Source organism: Benincasa hispida, chromosome 9, assembly GCF_027475165.1.
Source record: "Benincasa hispida cultivar pf3 chromosome 9, pf3_genome.v1.1, whole genome shotgun sequence".
Taxonomy (NCBI): Eukaryota; Viridiplantae; Streptophyta; class Magnoliopsida; order Cucurbitales; family Cucurbitaceae; genus Benincasa; species Benincasa hispida.
The window spans coordinates 47,791,955-47,810,807 of record NC_143486.1 but is presented as its reverse complement, the minus strand read 5'-3'; the positions used below and the strand labels follow the sequence as shown (position 1 = coordinate 47,810,807).

General features: G+C 40.0%; 1 protein-coding gene across 4 annotated transcripts in view; it reads right to left on the bottom strand.

The window, feature by feature from the left end:
- The window catches only part of EMB2729 (Alpha amylase family protein), a 44,331-nt gene extending 26,042 nt beyond the window's left edge, over positions 1 to 18,289 (bottom strand). For 3 of the 4 annotated variants that reach the window (XR_016532136.1, XR_016532137.1, XR_016532135.1), the window contains exons 1-8: positions 17,869 to 18,269; positions 17,504 to 17,575; positions 17,219 to 17,283; positions 16,344 to 17,021; positions 15,987 to 16,159; positions 8,665 to 8,754; positions 7,602 to 7,677; positions 6,966 to 7,073 (exon numbers count right to left, since the gene is read on the bottom strand). Coding sequence is in view for 1 of the 4 variants with exons in the window: in XM_090317854.1 (XP_090173980.1) it covers positions 6,966 to 7,073; positions 7,602 to 7,677; positions 8,665 to 8,754; positions 15,987 to 16,159; positions 16,344 to 17,021; positions 17,219 to 17,283; positions 17,504 to 17,575; positions 17,869 to 18,182 (1,576 nt within the window). In the remaining 3 variants the exon portion in view is untranslated. Of the gene's footprint in view, positions 1 to 6,965; positions 7,074 to 7,601; positions 7,678 to 8,664; positions 8,755 to 15,986; positions 16,160 to 16,343; positions 17,022 to 17,218; positions 17,284 to 17,503; positions 17,576 to 17,868 lie in introns of all 4 variants that reach the window. The other variant, XM_090317854.1, reaches the window with a different exon arrangement.
- Positions 18,290 to 18,853: the final 564 nt, after the last annotated feature.

Genomic DNA, 18,853 nt, shown 5'->3' with positions numbered 1-18,853 from the left:
AAAATGTATTAATCTCTTAAGCCACAATGTAATACAACACAAGGATAGAAGAGAAATGGAGGGCCAGATGGAAGCAATGTTCAGATGTGTGTCAAGGCTGCCGGTGGTACCATGGATGGGCGGTGGAGCAGACTCTCTCGAGCTTCAACTCAGGCGAAGGCTCCGGTCGTCACTCGAAATGGTTGAGGGGATGAAGAACTCTCAAGACTATCTTCTCACGCTTTGGTCTGGATCACAAGGATCTGCTCCCAGGCAGAAAACCCCGGATAATTTGAAATTCTGCTCTACGGCTTCTATTTATAGAGTTTGATCGCCGACAGCATTAATGGTCCTTCTCTGAAATTCTGCAGCTAACGGCGTGATGGACTGCTCTGAATCTCTGCTGCTAACGGCGTGGTAGGTGAAATGTCAACATCACCTTTTGATACTCCCGAGGTATGCGTTCATGCTTGGTTTCCGAAGTATCAACGCATTCCACCACCCTTGCGATCATCCCTCTATTATGGTTATTACTCTGTAGTCGCAACTTCTATATGATGGACGCATGTAGTTAATGGCCGCAACATCCATGCGTCGAACATATGCATTCGCCTTTGTGATGGAGAGATTCCACACATGCGATTGTTTTCACGATAACCTGGCTTCCGCGCATGCGATCGATTTCTACGTTTGCTACAAAAATAAACAATTGAACGCATAATAGTGGGTTAGCCAAGATTCTTAATGTCGATCGACGCAAGCTCGTTTTCTCATGAATTCTTAGTATAATCGCTGCATCTTCTACTTAACAACCTTCATAATTCTAAATAAAAGGTCTATAATAACGTGTATTTCTACCCGTCATCACACCCCCAAACTTAGAATCATGCTTGTCCTCAAGCATGTTTTATACTCAAGAAATTCAATACTCACCCTCTGGCTTTCCTTTGCGAAGACCAGCCTCTCAGAATATAATTTACTTATACCTCTAACCATGGCAGCAACGCTCTCCCCAACTTCGGCTACTTCTTCAAAGAAATCTTTTCTAAGTTTAAATCAGGCAAGCCTCTGCTCAAAAACTTGTTACTCATTCCCCGCAACTTTGCGTTTAGCTTTTAAGAATGCGTTCGTTGAAACAATTCAAAGTCTTGCGATTTATTATTAGAATGCGGCATTGAATCTAGTTATGCTCTTCGTTTTGGCTTGCCCCCACGTGTGTCATACGGACAGCCAACTTTGGTTACGTGTCATATTCAACTCATCTCTTGTTTTGGCTTAATTTTGCGCCAGACAGAGGAGTTGCGCTTATGCGTTGATTCTAGCGACTTACTTTTGTTTTGGCTTGCCCCCACGGGTGTCATGCAGACATCCAACTACGGGTAAGTGCCTTTCACAATTTAACTCTTATCGGCATGGGTTTCCCCATTACGCTGACAGTGGAGTTTTTATCCCAAAACGATTTTTTTTTTACTCGCATCGCAATGTAATGAATGCATTTCTCCGGGATCGCTGCCACCCCCAAACTTAGAGATCGGCAGCGCTCTCGCTGCAAAGCTAAAGACAAACTCAATAGGAATGCGGTACAAATGTTTGAGCAGAGGTTTGCACATAATAAAACTTGGACTATCAAATTTCAAAGAAGCTATTAAAAGTAAGGAGCGCGTTGCGATGTTTAGTTAGCGGATGTAATGAATTATACGTACCATCATAGATGCATCGCAAAGGTAAGAAATCAGACAAGGAGAATTTCAAAAGGATAATGCATAAAAGATAACAAAAAAAGAACCTTGAATAGAATAACACTTGCGACCATGCTTTGGAATTCATGTGGTCGAAGCCATGCGTTGAATGATGAAGAGGATCCTTCTGTTGTAACTGCGCACTGAGGAGAATTATTGTTGCACCTACAAGGAGTAAACGCACCACATCCAAGGAAGTAGTCGTATACCCAAAATAACAATTAAAATAAACTACACTAAGAAAAGCAAGGTAAAGATAGAGTAAAAGATGTCCCTGGAGAAATTAGAGTGAAATCAATGCAAGGAATCTTCCATGCAGGAGATTGCTCTCAACTGCTTAGGTCAAGAAGTTCGCCCTGACCAAAGCTTACCCTTGAAGTGAGCACTGCCATCTCTTTGAATCACCCTTCTAGTTGACAACCCAGGAAGCTTAGCGAACTCGTTACTCGTTATTAATCTTACTCGGACGGTGGTAGAGCCAGCCCCCGGGAATGATTTGGAAGATCCAAAACAAAAAATAGTGGTATTTGCTAGCAACAACATCTTGGAATTTCTGACAATTGTTGGGCGCATGTTGGTCACCATGTGCTTAGAACTACCTTCAGCTCATGCGACTGATTTCCCTTCTATCCTAGGGTCAATACTGGCTTTCGGCGCATCGCCTACACTTCAGATATTGTTTGCAGCTTGGTCGCACAAGCTACAATACTCCCGAGGTGAAAAGGTTGCCTGCGAAAACACAAAACTCAACAAACTATTAGCTGCCAAGTCTCCGACAACGGCGCCAAAAACTTGATGCTGAAAATTTGGAAGTGCAATATATGATGCATGTCTTGGGCTATGCGTTTGTTCTCATGCGTTGGTGGTCATGCGTTGGGATGCAAAGTATGCGTTAACCTCAGATACGATGACCATGCATTCCTATCACAAGTTTTCTTGCTCTCTTGCCAAGTATAACGAGATCACAAGTTTCTCGGGTGATCCAAGGTTGAACTCAGGGACTTGTAGCTAAATGTTATATGGTAATGTGTTTGCGGCGAAGAATAAAAGAATGTTGAAGGTTATGGACTATGCACTACTCCTACTCCTAGCTAACAGATTATGCGGTGGAAGTATGACTGAGAGGTAGAGACACGGCAACTGTTAACGTGTAGTGAAATGCATGGAAAATAGATAAAATGGCGAGGATGTCTTCATCGCAACACTAAGCTCGACGCAAGGGTAACCCCAGCCAACGCATGCTATGCGATCATGCTATACACACTTGACGAAGACGCATGCAATGTATATGCGATAGTGTCGAGAGGCCTTAATTCTAAGTCTCTATTCCCACTCATGTGCTCTCACACATAAGCAAGATGACCGCATACCACCCTATCCTACTTAAAAGGTGCATACGCTGTATAGTAGCAAACGGAACTTATTCCTAAGTCCCCATTCTTGCTTATGCGATCCAATCCGCTCTCCCGAGTCTAGATTTAGTTTTTAGACTACTCTCCCAAGTATGCCTAAATGATGAATGATGCGCTCATAAGACAAGGCAATCGCATAAACATGGTTGACGTAAGATTATTCCTATCTTTAGTGAACACTTACTTACATTGCTTAATGCGATCAACTACTTACCCTCCCGGGCAGTTGGTTGCTGTTGATTCTACTCATAGACAAGCATTGCGTCCGCTTATAGACAAGCGTTGCTACAGCTTCGCACTAAGCAAATAGGATTGTCTCACAACACTCACGCAACGCACACCTCTCGATGGCTTGCTACATGCTTCATACGATACTCTAGCAATCTTACTTAGTGATGCAATGAAAGTAAAGGATACTAAGTAAATGAAGATGGAGATGGAATCGAAGGAAAATATAGAAATGCATTGATCACAAAATGTATTAATCTCTTAAGCCACAATGTAATACAATACAAGGATAAAAGAAAAATGGAGGGCCACTTGCTTCCATCGGATGTGTGTCAAGGTTGCTGGTGGTGCCATGGATGGGCGGTGGAGTAGACTCTTTCAAGCTCTAACTCCGGCGAAGGCTCCGATCGTCACTCGGAATGGTTGAGGGGATGAAGAACTCTCAAGACTATCTTCTCACGCTTTGGTCTGGATCACAAAGATCTGCCCTCAGACAGAAAACCCCGGATAATTTGAAGTTCTACTCTACGGCTTCTATTTATAGAGCTTGATCGCCGACAGCATTAATGGTCCTTCTCTGAAACTCTGCAGCTAACGGCATGATGGACGTGATGGACTTGCCCTGAATCTTTGTTGCTAACGGCGTGGTAGGTGAAATGTCAACATCACCTTTTGATACTCCCGAGGTATGCGTTCATGCTTGGTTTCCGAAGTATCAATGCATTTCACCACCCTTGCGCTCATCCCTCTATTATGGTTATTACTCTGTAACCACAACTTCTATGCGATGGACGCATGCGGTTAATGACCGCAACATCCATGCGTCGAACGTATGCGCTCTCCTTTGTGATGGAGAGATTCCCCGCATGCGGTTGTTTTCGCGATAGCCTGGCTTCCGCGCATGCAATCGATTTCTGTATTTGCTACAAAAATAAACAATTGAACGCATAATAATGGGTTAGCCAAGATTCTTAATGCCGATCGACGCAAGCTCGTTTTCTCATGAATTCTTAGTATAATCGCCGCATCTTCTACTTAACATCTTTCATAATTCTAAATAAAAGGCCTATAATGACGTGCATTTCTGCCCGTCATCACCTGGTTCGATAGGTTCACTACTTTTGTTAAGTCCCAGGGGTTTGTTCAAGGGCATTCTGATCATACCTTGTTCACTATGAGATCGACACCAGGGAAGGTGGCGGTTCTGATTGTCTATGTTGATAATATCATCTTGACAGGGTGATTCAGCTGAGATTGGTAGATTGAAACAGAGGATGGCAGATGAGTTCGAGATTAAAGACCTTGGTGACTTGAGATATTTTCTTAGAATGGAAGTAGCAAGATCAAAGGAAGGGATCTCCGTATCTCAGAGAAAGTATACGCTAGACTTGTTGAAAGAAACTGGAATGACTAGGTGTAAACCTGTAGATACGCCTGTGGAATTTAATAGCAATCTGGTAGAATTTGTAGAAGATGTTCCCGCTAACAAGGAAAGGTATCAACGTCTTGTGGGGAAGCTGATTTATCTTTCGCATACCAAGCCTGATATATCATATGCAGTTAGTTTTGTCAGTCAGTTTATGCAGGCTCCCTCTGAAAGATACATGGAGGCTGTTACATGGATTCTAAGATATTTGAAGTCTACTCCTGAAAAAGGTTTGATGTTCAGGAAACATGACAAAAGATGCATTGAGGCCTACACAGATTCAGACTGGACAGGTTCTGTTATTAATAGAAAGTCCACTTTGGAATATTGTACGTTTGTGTGGGGAAATTTGGTTATCTGGCAAAGTAAGAAGCAAGATGTCTGCTAGAAGTGGCACCAAAGCTGAATACAGAGCTACGAGCCTAGGAATTTGTGAAGAAATTTGGTTGAAAAAGGTTCTAGTAGTTCTTCATCAGGAAAGTCATGACCCTATGAGACTTTATTGCAATAATAAGGTTGCTATTAATATCGCTAACAATCATGTCCAACATGACAGAACCAAACATGTGGAGATTGACCGACACTTCATCAAAGAGAAACTGGATAGCGGTAGTATATGCATTCCCTATATTTCGTCGAGTCAACAAATTGCTGATGTCCTCACCAAAGGGTTACCGAGATAGATTTTCGACACCTGTGTTAGCAAGTTGGGTCTTACTAATATCTACACCCCAACTTGAGGGGGAGTGTTGCAAAACGTTGTTTAGCCCTAAGGGCATTTTAGTCTTTTACTTGGTGTCTATAGTCTAGGGTTTCTGACCTATGGCTATTTATATTTGTACTTCTTCTAGCATCAAAGTAAACAGTATAATCAAAAGCATAAACCATTTGTATTCCTTCCCGATAAACAAGTCAGAATTGCCTCAACAAAAATTGATGGAATTGGACCTAAAAAAGCCATTCAGGTTCGTTATCGATTAGGTATCAGTGGGAACATAAAGATCAAAGAGTTAACTAAGTATCAAATCGACCAAATTTTCAAAGCTTTCCCGTGTCTCTATGACTTTCTAGTCACATAGCCAGCTGCCATTTCGCTTGCAGCCATCAAGACTGAAAGAGTCAAGAAAAGAAGGAACGGAGAGTTTCCAATTCACAACCTGACCAATTCCATTTCATCCACTTCCACTGCGGAATATGACTTTGGCAAAGCGAACATCTTACTGAGTTTTCCCCTCATCTTTTTGCAAAAAGTCGTTCCACGGTGGTAAAGTCTCATCTTGTGTGTTGGCCGAAGTGACAATAGTCGCATTGAACCCTAGAATATGTTCGAAGATCTCGAAATGACCCACCCTATTTGTTCCATGATCTATGGGTCTACTGGAGCTACCCACTTCGATCAATTAGCCAAGATTTTGACCGGATACGAAATCACTGGTGCTCGATCTAGTGGTATTTTGATGGGGATTCTATCTATCGCTGTATATTATTTTATTTCACTTAACCTGCCTCTCCCATGACTTTCCGAACCAACCAACCCGGATCTGCCCTCAAAAGTCTCTCTGCATTTTGAGAGCTGAGCATGCGTATAAATGATCTTCCCCCGTGTGTTCAGCTATAGCAGCAACCCCTGAATCTCGAGCCACTTGGCGTTCCAACAATGAACTTTTCGGACCGAGAAAGCGGGACTGCTTGACGTTGCAGGGTGAGGGGTTGAGTCAGGATTTTCATAAAAACTAGATTTTGGGGTCAAGGGAATCGGACCTCGGCTTCGCCCGAAGCATGCTACGGAATGAGCCTTGTCTACGAAGCAAGTTCAGTCAGCGCATAAATCGTCCGCGAGTGTAGTTGACTTGTAGTACCATTAGCCTAAATGCTCCGTATCCTTCGCGGCCACCAATAGTTCTAATTCCTTCGCTATTGGAACTATGACTCCCGCTCCGTATACTGTGTGGTGTGTATCAGAAATTAATAAAAAAAACTCTTTATCGTAGTTTTTTCTCCCTGGCTTAAGGTTTTCCACGTTTATTTTCAATAATAATAACTTTTCCATTAACAACCCCGAATAGGAACATGTGCCCAGCCACTTAAAAGCAGCGTTGGCATCATCAAGACACAAACTAGGCTGACAGGTGACAAGGGGCCTTCCAGCAAATAAAGTGAGTAATCAAGACTTAAAAGTACCAGTATGAAAGTAGCAGTCATTTGATCCATCAAAGGATGATAGTCCAACCATCTCATCAGCAGCAGCATATGAATGTACAATATCCAAGAAGACAAGCAGTCCAAGGCCTGTACCACATCAAAGTGCAAACCAAAAGTAAATAAGCGTTTTTTTTATTTAAAAAAAAAAAGAACACCCAACAGTACTCTTGCATGAATGTTCAAGAATAACAGTAACCTAACCCAACCGCAATCTAAATTATAAAAGGCGGTTTTATTTGATAACACCATATCCTTCCACAGTCTTCCACATTGTATGGAACTCTTAACTAGCATCCCAAGAAAACAGTTTTTGGGTACATGCAGATGCAAATTCTTCCATATTATATAAAACTCTCAACAGCAGCTGAAGACATTTAGCTCTTCATAGGGATATGCAAATTGTTCCACTTTTTAGGGGACCAGCATCTGAACACACTTTGGCCCATTTGTCAATGACTCGATCTAGCCTGTCTAGTAAAGCTTAGAATCACTTGCAAGTTCAATTGCAAAGAAAATGCTCACCTTTTCATTTAACACAAGACGAAGAGAAAATAGAACAAACAGAATATTTAAGTAAATAAACGAAAAAAATTGTAATAGACAATGAATTATAACCATGAGCTTCATCAACCAAGCGCTTGAAGTCCTCAGGGGTCCCATATCTACTGCTGACAGCAAAAAAGTTAGTAACCTGCATAAAAGATGCTTAATCAATTATAACGTTAAAGCCAATTCTAAAAATCCCCTGATGCTCCCCCTCAACCCACCATCCACAGAAAAAATAGGAAAAAGAACCAATTTTGCGATCACAATCCACCAGTTAGTCAAATAGGATCTGTAGATATCTTAAAGTACAATTCACGCCTAAGGTGTGTTAGCATAATTTATTTAAACGTCTTTTTAACAAAAATAAAATGGGGGCTGCTAGCGCTCAAGCCATCATTTCTTTGTTTGGTTAATCGTCATCGACTAATTTGAGCATTAGAATATTTTCATTTATAATAAAAAATAAATTATAGGTTAGAAATAAAAAAAAAAGTTTGACAAAAAGCTATTGGACTGCTACTCTGTCTGAAAAACAGCACCTGCAACTGCAACATGCAAGTAAGCTCTCTCTCTCTCTCTCTCTCTCTCTCGCTCACTTTCTCCCTCCATTTATTCCACTCACTCTCATTCTTTATCTATTGCCCATTTTCTTTTCTTTCAACAAAGACACAAACTTCTCTTTGATATATGGAAAGAAAGAAAAAGTTCAAGGATAGTAAAAAAGAACCGACCATCTATTGCTTATCTTTCCAAACCAACAGTCCCCTCTCTCTATTTATCTTTCCTCTGCCTTTCTGTCTCTCTTTATGGCTCTCTTTGTTTGTCCTCTCCAACCACCTACTTCTTTGTCTTTCAGTCCAGCCAAATAACATTATCATATTAGCAAGCATAATACCCACTGTGCACTTCACAAGGAAGAAAATATCTGCTTTATTTGTTCTTCAAAGACGATGGATGAAATCCAAACATATCCAAAGCACAATTACTTACCAAAATATAACTTCTACAGACCAATACCCTACCGAAACAAAAGTTCTACAGACAAATAAAAATTGTAACCTACATGAATGTCCAAATTGTAGAAACCCTAAATTGCTTAATAACAGTAGAGACGTAAAAACAAATATCATACCCTATAACCAACTGTAAAGTAATCTTTATGTTCAACCACTCCAAACAGTTGGATTGCATTGTATCCAGCCTCCTTCACATGTGGAAGAACCTGGGAGATAAAATTGGTGCAAAGTGAAAATGAACCAACGTGATGCAATCTTACGATGCAAATGAAAGTGCAAGTATAAGTTAATATTTTAGATGATTTGCTGCTGACATTTATTTTTTACAAAGAAACTGATGAATTAAAATACAAAGGGAAGTGGGGGAAGATAAGGCATTTCTCCCACTCTACACCAAAAAAGACTACCAAAAGAATCCTCAGTTGATGTGAATAAAAAACGTATAATAAAAGAAGGTCTGAGGAACTCCATCAAAGAGACTAGAAATCTAATCACAGATTAAAAATAATAATAATAAATAGACAATCAAATATTGCCAACATTAGTGGGAGGATAATGATTTTCTACTTCTTAGCCTAACTCGTATTTACACCAATTGGGCTCTTCTTTTCTATAACTTGTGGGTGTGTGGGTATATCTCATTCTCCCTCTTTTCTATCATCTTTCCTGATATCGAAAGTTAACTTTCTTATCAAAAAGAAAAGTATATATATATATATAATCATTAAAGATATATGAAAAATGATGAAAACGAGAGAAGAAAAGATAACTCAAGGTTTACGTAGAAAATCCTAGAATCAAGGAGAAAAAAACCACGATAGAGACTGATTTTTTATTATTGATTTGATACACTGAATACAAGGAGAATGCTCAAATAAATAGACAAGAGGAAACCCTAGGGGTCTGGTAAATTACAAAAATACCCCTAGGTTAAACTACTATTTTCAACACTCCTCCTCAAGTTGGGGCGTAGATATCAATAAGGCCCAACTTGCTGATACAATAATCAAAGCTTTGTTTGAGCAACCCTTTTGTGAGCACGTCTGCAACTTGCTGATTTGAAGGAATATAGGGAATGCATATGCTTCCATTGTCTAGTCTCTCCTTGATGAAATGTTTGTCAATCTCTACATGTTTTGTTCTATCATGCTGAATCGGATTATTTGCAATACTTATCGCTGCTTTATTGTCACAAAACAGTTTCATCAGAAGCTCACTGTCTTGGTGAAGGTCTGACAACACTTTCTTCAACCAAATCTCTTCACATATTCCTAAGCTCAACCAAATCTCTTCACATATTCCTAAGCTCATGGCCCTGTACTCAGCTTCAGCGCGGCTCCTGGCTACAACTCCCTGTTTTTTACTTCTCCAAGTAACAAGGTTTCTCCAGACAAAAGTGCAATACCCAGATGTCGACTTTCTATCAACAATAGAACCTGCCCAGTCAGAGTCGGTGTAAGCTTCAATGCACCTTTTATCGGACTTTCTGAACATTAAGCCCTTACCAGGAGTTCCCTTCAAATATCGTAAAATACGCTCAACAACTGTGATGTGTTCCTCATAGGGAGCTTGCATAAACTGACTGACAACAGTCACTGCATAAGATATATCAGGTCTCGTGTGAGATAGGTAGATTAACTTCCCAACTAATCGCTGATATCTTTCCTTGTTGACAAGAACTCTGTTATCTATATTACTAAGCTTTGCATTATAGTCTACCGGAGTGTCAACCGGTTTACACCCACTCATACCTGTCTCTCTGAGTAAGTCAAGGGTGTACTTCCGTTGAGACACTGAAATACCTTCTTTAGACCGAGCCACTTCCATCCCGAGAAAATATCTCAACTTCCCAAGGTCTTTGATTTTGAAATCTTCGGCTTTTTTTATTTTAAGTCTCATAATTTCAGCATCATCGTCACCAGATAGCACAATATCATCGACATACACAATGAGAACTACGATCTTCCCTGAAACTGACTTCTTTGTAAACAATGTGTGATCTGAGTGTCCTTGATTATACCCTTGTGCCTTGAAAAAGGTGGTAAATCTGTCAAACTAAACCCTCGGGGACTGTTTCAACCCATATAGCGACTTCCCCAATCTGCACACTCGGTGTTTGAACCGACTCTCGAAACCGGGGGGAGGACTCATGTAGACCTCCTCTTCAAGTTCCCCATTCAGGAACGCATTTTTTACATCCAGTTGGTGAAGAGGCCAATTCTTGTTCACAGCAACAGATAACAAAGCCCGGACAATATTAAGCTTCGCTACGAGGGAGAATGTCTCAAAATAATCTACTCCAAAGGTTTGAGTAAAGCCTTTGGCAACCAATCTGGCCTTGTACCTACCGACTGTCCCATCAGACTTATATTTTATGATAAAGACTCGTTTGCATCCAACCGTTTTGTGCCCATGGGAGAGAAAAACCTGATCCCATGTCTTGTTTTTCTCAAAAGCCCGCATCTTTTCCATAACAGAAGCTTTCCATTTAGGAGTTTCCATTGCCACATGTATGCTATTCGGAACCATTACTGTATCCAGATTGGTAGTAAGAGCCTTGAACTCCGGTGACAAGTTACTGTACGTCATGTAGCTATGCATAAGGTACTTTGTACAGGATCTAGTACCTTTCCTTAGGGCAATTGGAAGATCAAAAGAAGCATCATGACTTTCTATCTCATCAAGTTTCCCACTATGATCGGTTGTCTATTATAGAGGTTCATTTTCAGAGGAGCTGTTCACATCATCATCCTCCCTAATACCACTTTCATTCTCTGTGGACGTTTCCTCAGTATTATTATTTTCAACTGTCTCTCCATCTGCCATGGTTTCCTTGGTAGTACTGTCAATGTCTTCCTTATCTTTGTCAATTCTGCAAGTGTCAGTCTCAGCACAAGTATCAATATCATTAGTGTCATGAATACACATACCTAGAACTGAAACTGGGTCAGACTCATGGACCGGAGCCGAAGAAACAACAGGTGGCACTGTTTCCTTCCTGAGATTTTTCCTATAGTATGTTATCCAAGGGACCTGATTGGTAGGAAGGACGGGACTAATGTGCTCAGGCTCAAGAGACACCTCTAAGGGAACTGAATATGTGGACCACTTAGTCTCTTCACCAGAACTCTCCCCCTAAAGATGACTAATGGGGAAGAACGGCTGATCCTCGAGAAAGGTAACATCCATGGACACGAATTATTTTCGAGAAGGTGGGTGGTAACATTTATACTCACGTTAGTGGAGAGGATAACCAACAAGAACACATTTTTTAGCACGTGGGGTAAATTTCGTGTGATTTGGACCATGGGTATGAACAAAGGCAACACAGCCAAACACTCCAAGAGGAACATTTGGGATTAGGCGGGTGGTTGGATATGATTCTTTAAAACAATCAAGCGGATTGTGGAAGTTTAAAATACGAGAAGGCATGCGATTGATTAGATGGGCGGCAGTAAGGATAGCATCCCTTCATAAGTAAGACAGAAGGGAGGTAGCCAGCATATGAGAACGAGCAACTTCCACAAAATGACGATTTTTGCGTTCGGCCACTCCATTTTGCTGAGGAGTGTAGGCATAAGAACTTTTATGGATAATCCCCTTAGAAGCATGGAACTCCCGGAAAGAGTGATTAAAAAACTCACACCCATTGTCACTTCGCAGAATTACAATTTTTGTGTTAAATTGGGTTTCTACAGTGGCATAGAATTGCTGGAAGACAGACGACACCTCGAACTTATCAGTAAGAAGGAAGATCCAAGTAAGTCGAGTATGGTCGTCAATAAAGGTGAAAAACTAGCGTTTACCTGTAGAGGTGATGATTGGCGAAGGACCCCAGACATCATTGTAGACAATAGTGAAGGGTTTGGATGGTTTGTAAGGCTGGAAATGAAAAGAAACTCGACTCTATTTGGCTTGAATACATACATCACAATTCAAGGAAGATATATTAATATTACGAAACAAATGAAGAAACAGATATTTCATGTACTGAAAATTGGGATGTCCAAGACGAAAATGCCATAACATAAAATCATTCTCAGAAGTAGAAAAATTCAAAGAAATAAAACTGGTCCTATAACATTCCCTAGAAGAAATATCATCAGTCGGGAAATAAAGCCCCCTATCATGTCGGACAGTGTCAATCGTCGTCCTCGAGTTCAAATCCTGAAACAAAACAGAATCGAGTGAGAAAACAACCTAACATCTCAGATCTCTTGTAATTTTACTGACAGATAACAAATTATACGAAATCTTAGGAACATGCAGCACATCATGTAATACTAAACCCTCAAACGGAGAGAGATTTCCTTTTCCTGCAATGGGGGCAAAAGACCCATCTGCAATTCTAGTCCACTCATTACCAGCGCTCAGACAGTATGAAATAAATTGATCAGATGAGCCAGTCAGATGATCTGTAGCTCCTGAGTCAACAATCTAAGGTTTTTTTACCATTAATGCTAATAAGGCCAAAGGAGTGAACCATACCTGATTGTGCAATAACACTGACTCCAACAGCACTTAAATTATTTTTACCATCTACTGGTGTTTGATTCTAGGTATTTTCACCCGTCGAGTCACTCATGAGGGCACGTCCAGGATTTGACTTGTCATGCGACTGACGTCGTCGGCTATTTGGAGGTCTCCCATGCAACTTCCAGCACTGGTCTTTTGTGTGTTGTGGCTTTTTGCAGTGCTCACAAATCGGAGGGGGTTTCTTATCACCATCAGACCCAGAAGACTTTGTAGCAAAGGCAGCAGCATCAATCGATGTGATTACTGGATTGTTCTGGCACTTGACCTGTCCTCTTCCAGACGTATCTCTAAGTATACCTCCATGAGAGAGGGTATAGGACGTTGGCCCAATATCCGACTCCGAACAGCATCGAATTTGGAATTTAACCCAATCAGGAAGTCATAGACACGATCAGCTTCCTCAATCTTCGAATACTGAACTCCGTCATGTGCACAATTCCAAACTATTTCCCGACATAAGTCCATCTCTAGCCATAATAGGGACAATTTATTGAAGTAGGACGTCACGTCCATGGTCCCCTGCTTGCACTCATGGGCCTGCTTCCGTAATGTATATAGTCGAGACACATTCTGCCTTTTTTAATATAATTTCTGTACAACATCCCAAATATCTTTGGCAGTTGCAGCATAGAGTAACAGCCTGCCAATCTGGGATTCCATACTGTTAATCAGAACAGACCGCAACAGCGAATCTTCCCCTTTCAAGATACGTTCTTAAGGATCTCCCGATTCAGGCCTCGATATCTCTCCCGTCAAGTACCCAAATTTGTGGTGTCCTTCCAAAGCCATCTGATTGATTGAGACCAAGAAAAATAGTTCTAGCCATTCAGCTTTTCTCCAGTAATGAATCCTGCAGGATTTTCCATTGATCCAGATAAAATATTTGTAGTAGGTAAAACAGGGAAAGGGTTTTACCAGATTCTCAGAATATATTAGTAGGTTGACCAAGAACTCTGATTGGATTGTTTAAGGATTTGTGCCAAGAACCATTCCGAAATCCGCAATCTGCTGTTGGAGATGGGTAAACTGTCGTTGAAGATCGTTCGGGCCATGAGCCGCGCCGCTGTTGTTTGACACGGCTGGGATATTCTTTCCGACAGAAGGCCCCCGACCTAGATTCAAAGACCCGACGTGATCGCCGGATTGAAGGCCAATTGCTACTGAGCAAAATCGACTGGCTGCGAGCGGGAAGAACCAGCGGCGAATGACAGGGAAGTCGTCTGCGCACGAGGACCCGCCGCAAGTGAAGACGGCGTCGTTGGCGCGCGGAAGGACTTGGCAAAGACCGGAAAAAGCGTCAACTGCTGGGCTAAACCAATTGGCTCCGAACGGCTAGATCCAGTCGCGATCGGCTGGTTGGAGTCGGACATCGGCTGGGTCAGACCTATAGGCCGGAACAGGCATCGACTGGAGGAGGTTGGGCAACACGGTTTGAAGATAACGCTTGACGGCTGCTTGTATGGTTGCTGTGATATCGGCATTTACGGCTCCACAATTCCAATGGAGGCTGCTAAAGGGGACTTCGGTTGATTCTCGTCGATGATGGCTAGGGTTTCGTCGCCATGCTCTGATACCATGATGAAAAAGAAAAGAAAAGAGAACTCGAGGTTTACATGGAAAACCCTAGAATCAGGGAGAAAAAACCACGATGGGACTGATTTTTTATTATTGAATTGATACACTGAATACAAGGAGAATGCTCAAATAAATAGACAAGAGGAAACCCTCGGGTATGGTAAATTACAAAAGTATCCCTAGGTTAAACTACTATTTTCAACAAAAAAACATAGGGAGTGTTTTACTGATAGCTTAGGTTTGTGTAACTCATTTTTAACAAGTAGAACTTATGTTTAGTATATAGATTTTCTCGTCCTGAGTTACAAATTTGTTAAGACTACAAGCTATATAAACCTGGTGTTGTATTGAATATAATCCTTAATGTTTTCATAACCAAGATCAGTTGGAGACCTTTTTATAGTTCCAGGACTTTTGAGCAAATTATATTTTCTCATAGAGTGAATAGCCTCACACACACACATATTTGAGATTATATGGTCTCTTAAATCAATGCATGTTATACATATTGATTATTTTCAAACTGAAAATTTGAAATCTTAAAACGTTCCTGCTTCCACCACAAGATAGTCAACTATCACAAGCAAATAGTTCAATCAGCCATTTCTTACACACAATTATTCACACAAGCTAGACAAATTCAGAAGCTTAAATACACTAATGAAAAAAAAAATCCATATGTTTTAAACCAACTTTAAAGTCTGCGTACATAATGTTTGTTTATCATGTGTTTCACATGTATAAGAAGCACTCGTATATCCAATAGAAAAAGAATCCAATATTCTTTTATTAAATGAGCATTTGAATTTTTGTGATATTTCAAACATCTTACACAAATTTCTATATCATCTTCCTCTTCACTATTTCGCTTGAAATATCAATTGAATTCGACATATTAGTAGATTGTTGAAGAAGCAGTGCTCCTGTATCCTCCATTTAGGGAGATGAGCAAGATTTTGTGGCAAGCTGATCTTTTGCAGCTTTGAGAAATATTGTGAGGTATTAGATTTAATAGAAACAACATAATTTTTAGAGAAGTTAAGAGATAAAGTGAGAAAGTTTGGGAGGTAGCCGGCGTCGACACCGGTCATTACACCGTGTTGTAATTATGAGTTTGGACTTGCTCTTTTGGAATGGAGTCCTTTCTTATAGTTATGGACAGACTCCTTTTGTTGGACCTTTTTTGTATGTCCTTGTATATTCTTTCATATTTCTCCATGAAAGTGTGGCTTCTTACGAAGAAAGACATAAGGGTACACATTTAAAACCTCATCTGTCAACTATTTTCATAATGCACGTGCATATATTTGAAGCAGAGGAGACTCACCTTCTCTATAAAGTAGTTGAAAGAAGAAACTTTCGGTTCTGATCCACTAATTCCTACATGGCATTCATATATTTTCAAGGCCTTTGGTACATTAGGCTTGGTGTTTTTCCATTTATATGCATATTCTGGTGGTGGCTCCCAATGGATTGCAAAACCTTGCTTCCCATCAGCATCTGAATTTTTTAACCAATACACCAGTTAAGATAAAATTTACCAAACCTCGTTAACATGGAAAATTTTATCAAAACTTTCTAAAATATGCCTCAGGATAGGTTAAACAGTACAACACGCATAGTATAGCACTGACAGTGATGTAAATATCTTGGTTAAATCCTAGTATTATTTGACCTTCATTACCTGGCTGCACATAAGTAGCCCAAGCAGGAATTCTTTCCAATGGCCCATTAGGAGTGTTGAAATAGACCCTATATTTGCTTCCATGAGGAATAGTAGGACTATACTTTTTTAACCAAGCTTTCCTTCCCTTGCGTGTTTCTAACCAGTAAGCTATAGGAGGCTTCTTGACCTTAAATTTCTCCCTTGTTACAGGATCAATCACCACATTAAAAATATCATACTCCTTTCCATTATCAATCACGTCATATGAAGGTAAGTTACTGGATAGATCATCTTTATGTTGTTCTTTCCACGCCTTGTATCTTGTTTCTGCATCTGGTATTTCTTCAAGCTCTTCTAATGTTTGAGGACCATTGGGACCAAATAATTGCTCATAGAGCTTAGCTGGAACTTCAAAACGGTTTTTGATAAACCTGTCCTCTCCAGGTTCCCAATATTCATCATTCGCTCTTTTGAATATTTCATCAATGCTGATCCCACTGTCACCTTTATCATAATCGTCCACGTAATTATACTGTTGAAAATAGAGTTCATCCGGTTTCTCTCCTTCCTTCAACTTATCTTCAAGGATAATAAACCAGTAACCATAATCATCATGACCAAAATGTCCCTCTCTGGCAGCGTTCTCTGTGGGTGACCAACCATTGAAGTCACCAACTACTGCACAATAGCGAGCACCTACAAAAAGAAAAGTTAACTAGTCATTAAAATGAGAGGCAAAGCAACCCACAAACCAATAGGATTTAGGTTTCTTTAAGACTTCAAGTTACCCACATAATATGGACGGCTTTGCATTTACAACATGATGTTCATCACATATGTTCCAGCATCATATATTATTTAAAGCAGGAAAAGTAGAAGCATAAAATCCAAACCTGGTGCCCATTCCATAAAATCGACACGATGTTCCACATGGCGATGCATACCTAAAAACATAAACCTATATCCAAAATATCACATAGCGTTAGATTCATGTGAACAGACATGACTCTAGCAAACTAACAAATACAATATCCATAAAGTTTTCTTTTCAAAAGAATCGACAACATGCAGTAGAAAAAATGGGAATAACAACTGTGCCGAGTTCCAAACACAAAATTAAACCAATAAGGAGAGAGTAATAGATACTGATGGAAATGAAAATGAAGAACTCGACTAACCCAGAAGACAGGTCCTGGAGATTTGCATGACGATCGAAAATTTCATCCTTGAGGTCCTTCAACGATTTATATCTAAAATCCCCACACACATAAACGATCGTCAAAAATCTTCATTCTCTCAAACTCTTCAAAACGATAAAAGAATAAACCAAAAGGACGTAGCCCCTGATTCGAGTACTGTCATATTTATTCAAAAATTAACTTAAAAGTGAACAAGATAACAACGTCTGCGATATTATTAGAACAGAATGAAACGTTTCTCAAATCCCTTATAACAAATTTTCCATCTACGATCATTTCACAATCATTCAGCTTCCATTTTCAAACAAATTGTCATAGAGGCGAAACAAGACCAAGAAACTTACCTTTCACGGAGGTACTGAGCGAATTGCTTGTGGGAAATGCCGAGTTTAGTGAGAAAACCAACGGGGTCGACCCCTTTCTCGCCATCTGAGACGCTTTTTTCCTTCTTATGCTTCAATGGTTCTGCATGTTGTGGGTGTTCGGATGCTGAGCAAATCATCTTTAGTTTTACTTTCCGAGACAGAGTAATGGATTGAAAGGTGGAGCGGGGCTGAGGTAGAAGGAGAGAATGGGTTTTGTAAGGAGAGAATTTGATCGAAGGTGAAGAAGAAGAAGATGAAAGGGCGTTCATGGTGGGGAAATTGTGGTGGTTCATGGTTTACTGCACAAGAATGGTTATGGGTTTAAGATAAGAAGGCGGATACTGCTGGGGTTTATGGGTTCACTCGTTCTCGTTTGTGACTTGACTCAGCCGTTTGATTTCGCTGAGTTTTTTTTTTTTTTTTTCTTTTCCGTTTATTTTATTATGAGTATTATAATAAAAATAGATATTTATTACTTAGCATCCCAAAGACCATGTGTCACCTTTGAGTCCATGTGGCTTGTAATAATTAATGTTTGGTGTCTCCACTACTACTTGTCACTTTGCCTATCTTTGGTAGATTTTAAAATGATATACTCATTGGTGAGAAATCCACACCAAATTCTACTAAAATTTTCTATTGTCCAATTTTATAATTTTAGTTTTTATTTATTTATTTATTTATTATTATATTATATTTTTCGATATTTATATTCCCGTTATGCTCTTTAATTTCATAACATATTATCAGCACGAGCTCATGTCGTTTTCTCCGCTAAAGATAGGTCCTAAAGGTATATTCGTTTTTCCCTCTTCGTTATAATTAATAAATTAATGTTATTTTGCATATTTAGTGCATATTAAATTTCTAATATACATATAATATTTGTGATAGTGTTGTCATGACAAATTTTACAAAATTAGAATTCGCAGCCCTTGACATTAATGGTAATAATTATTTGTCA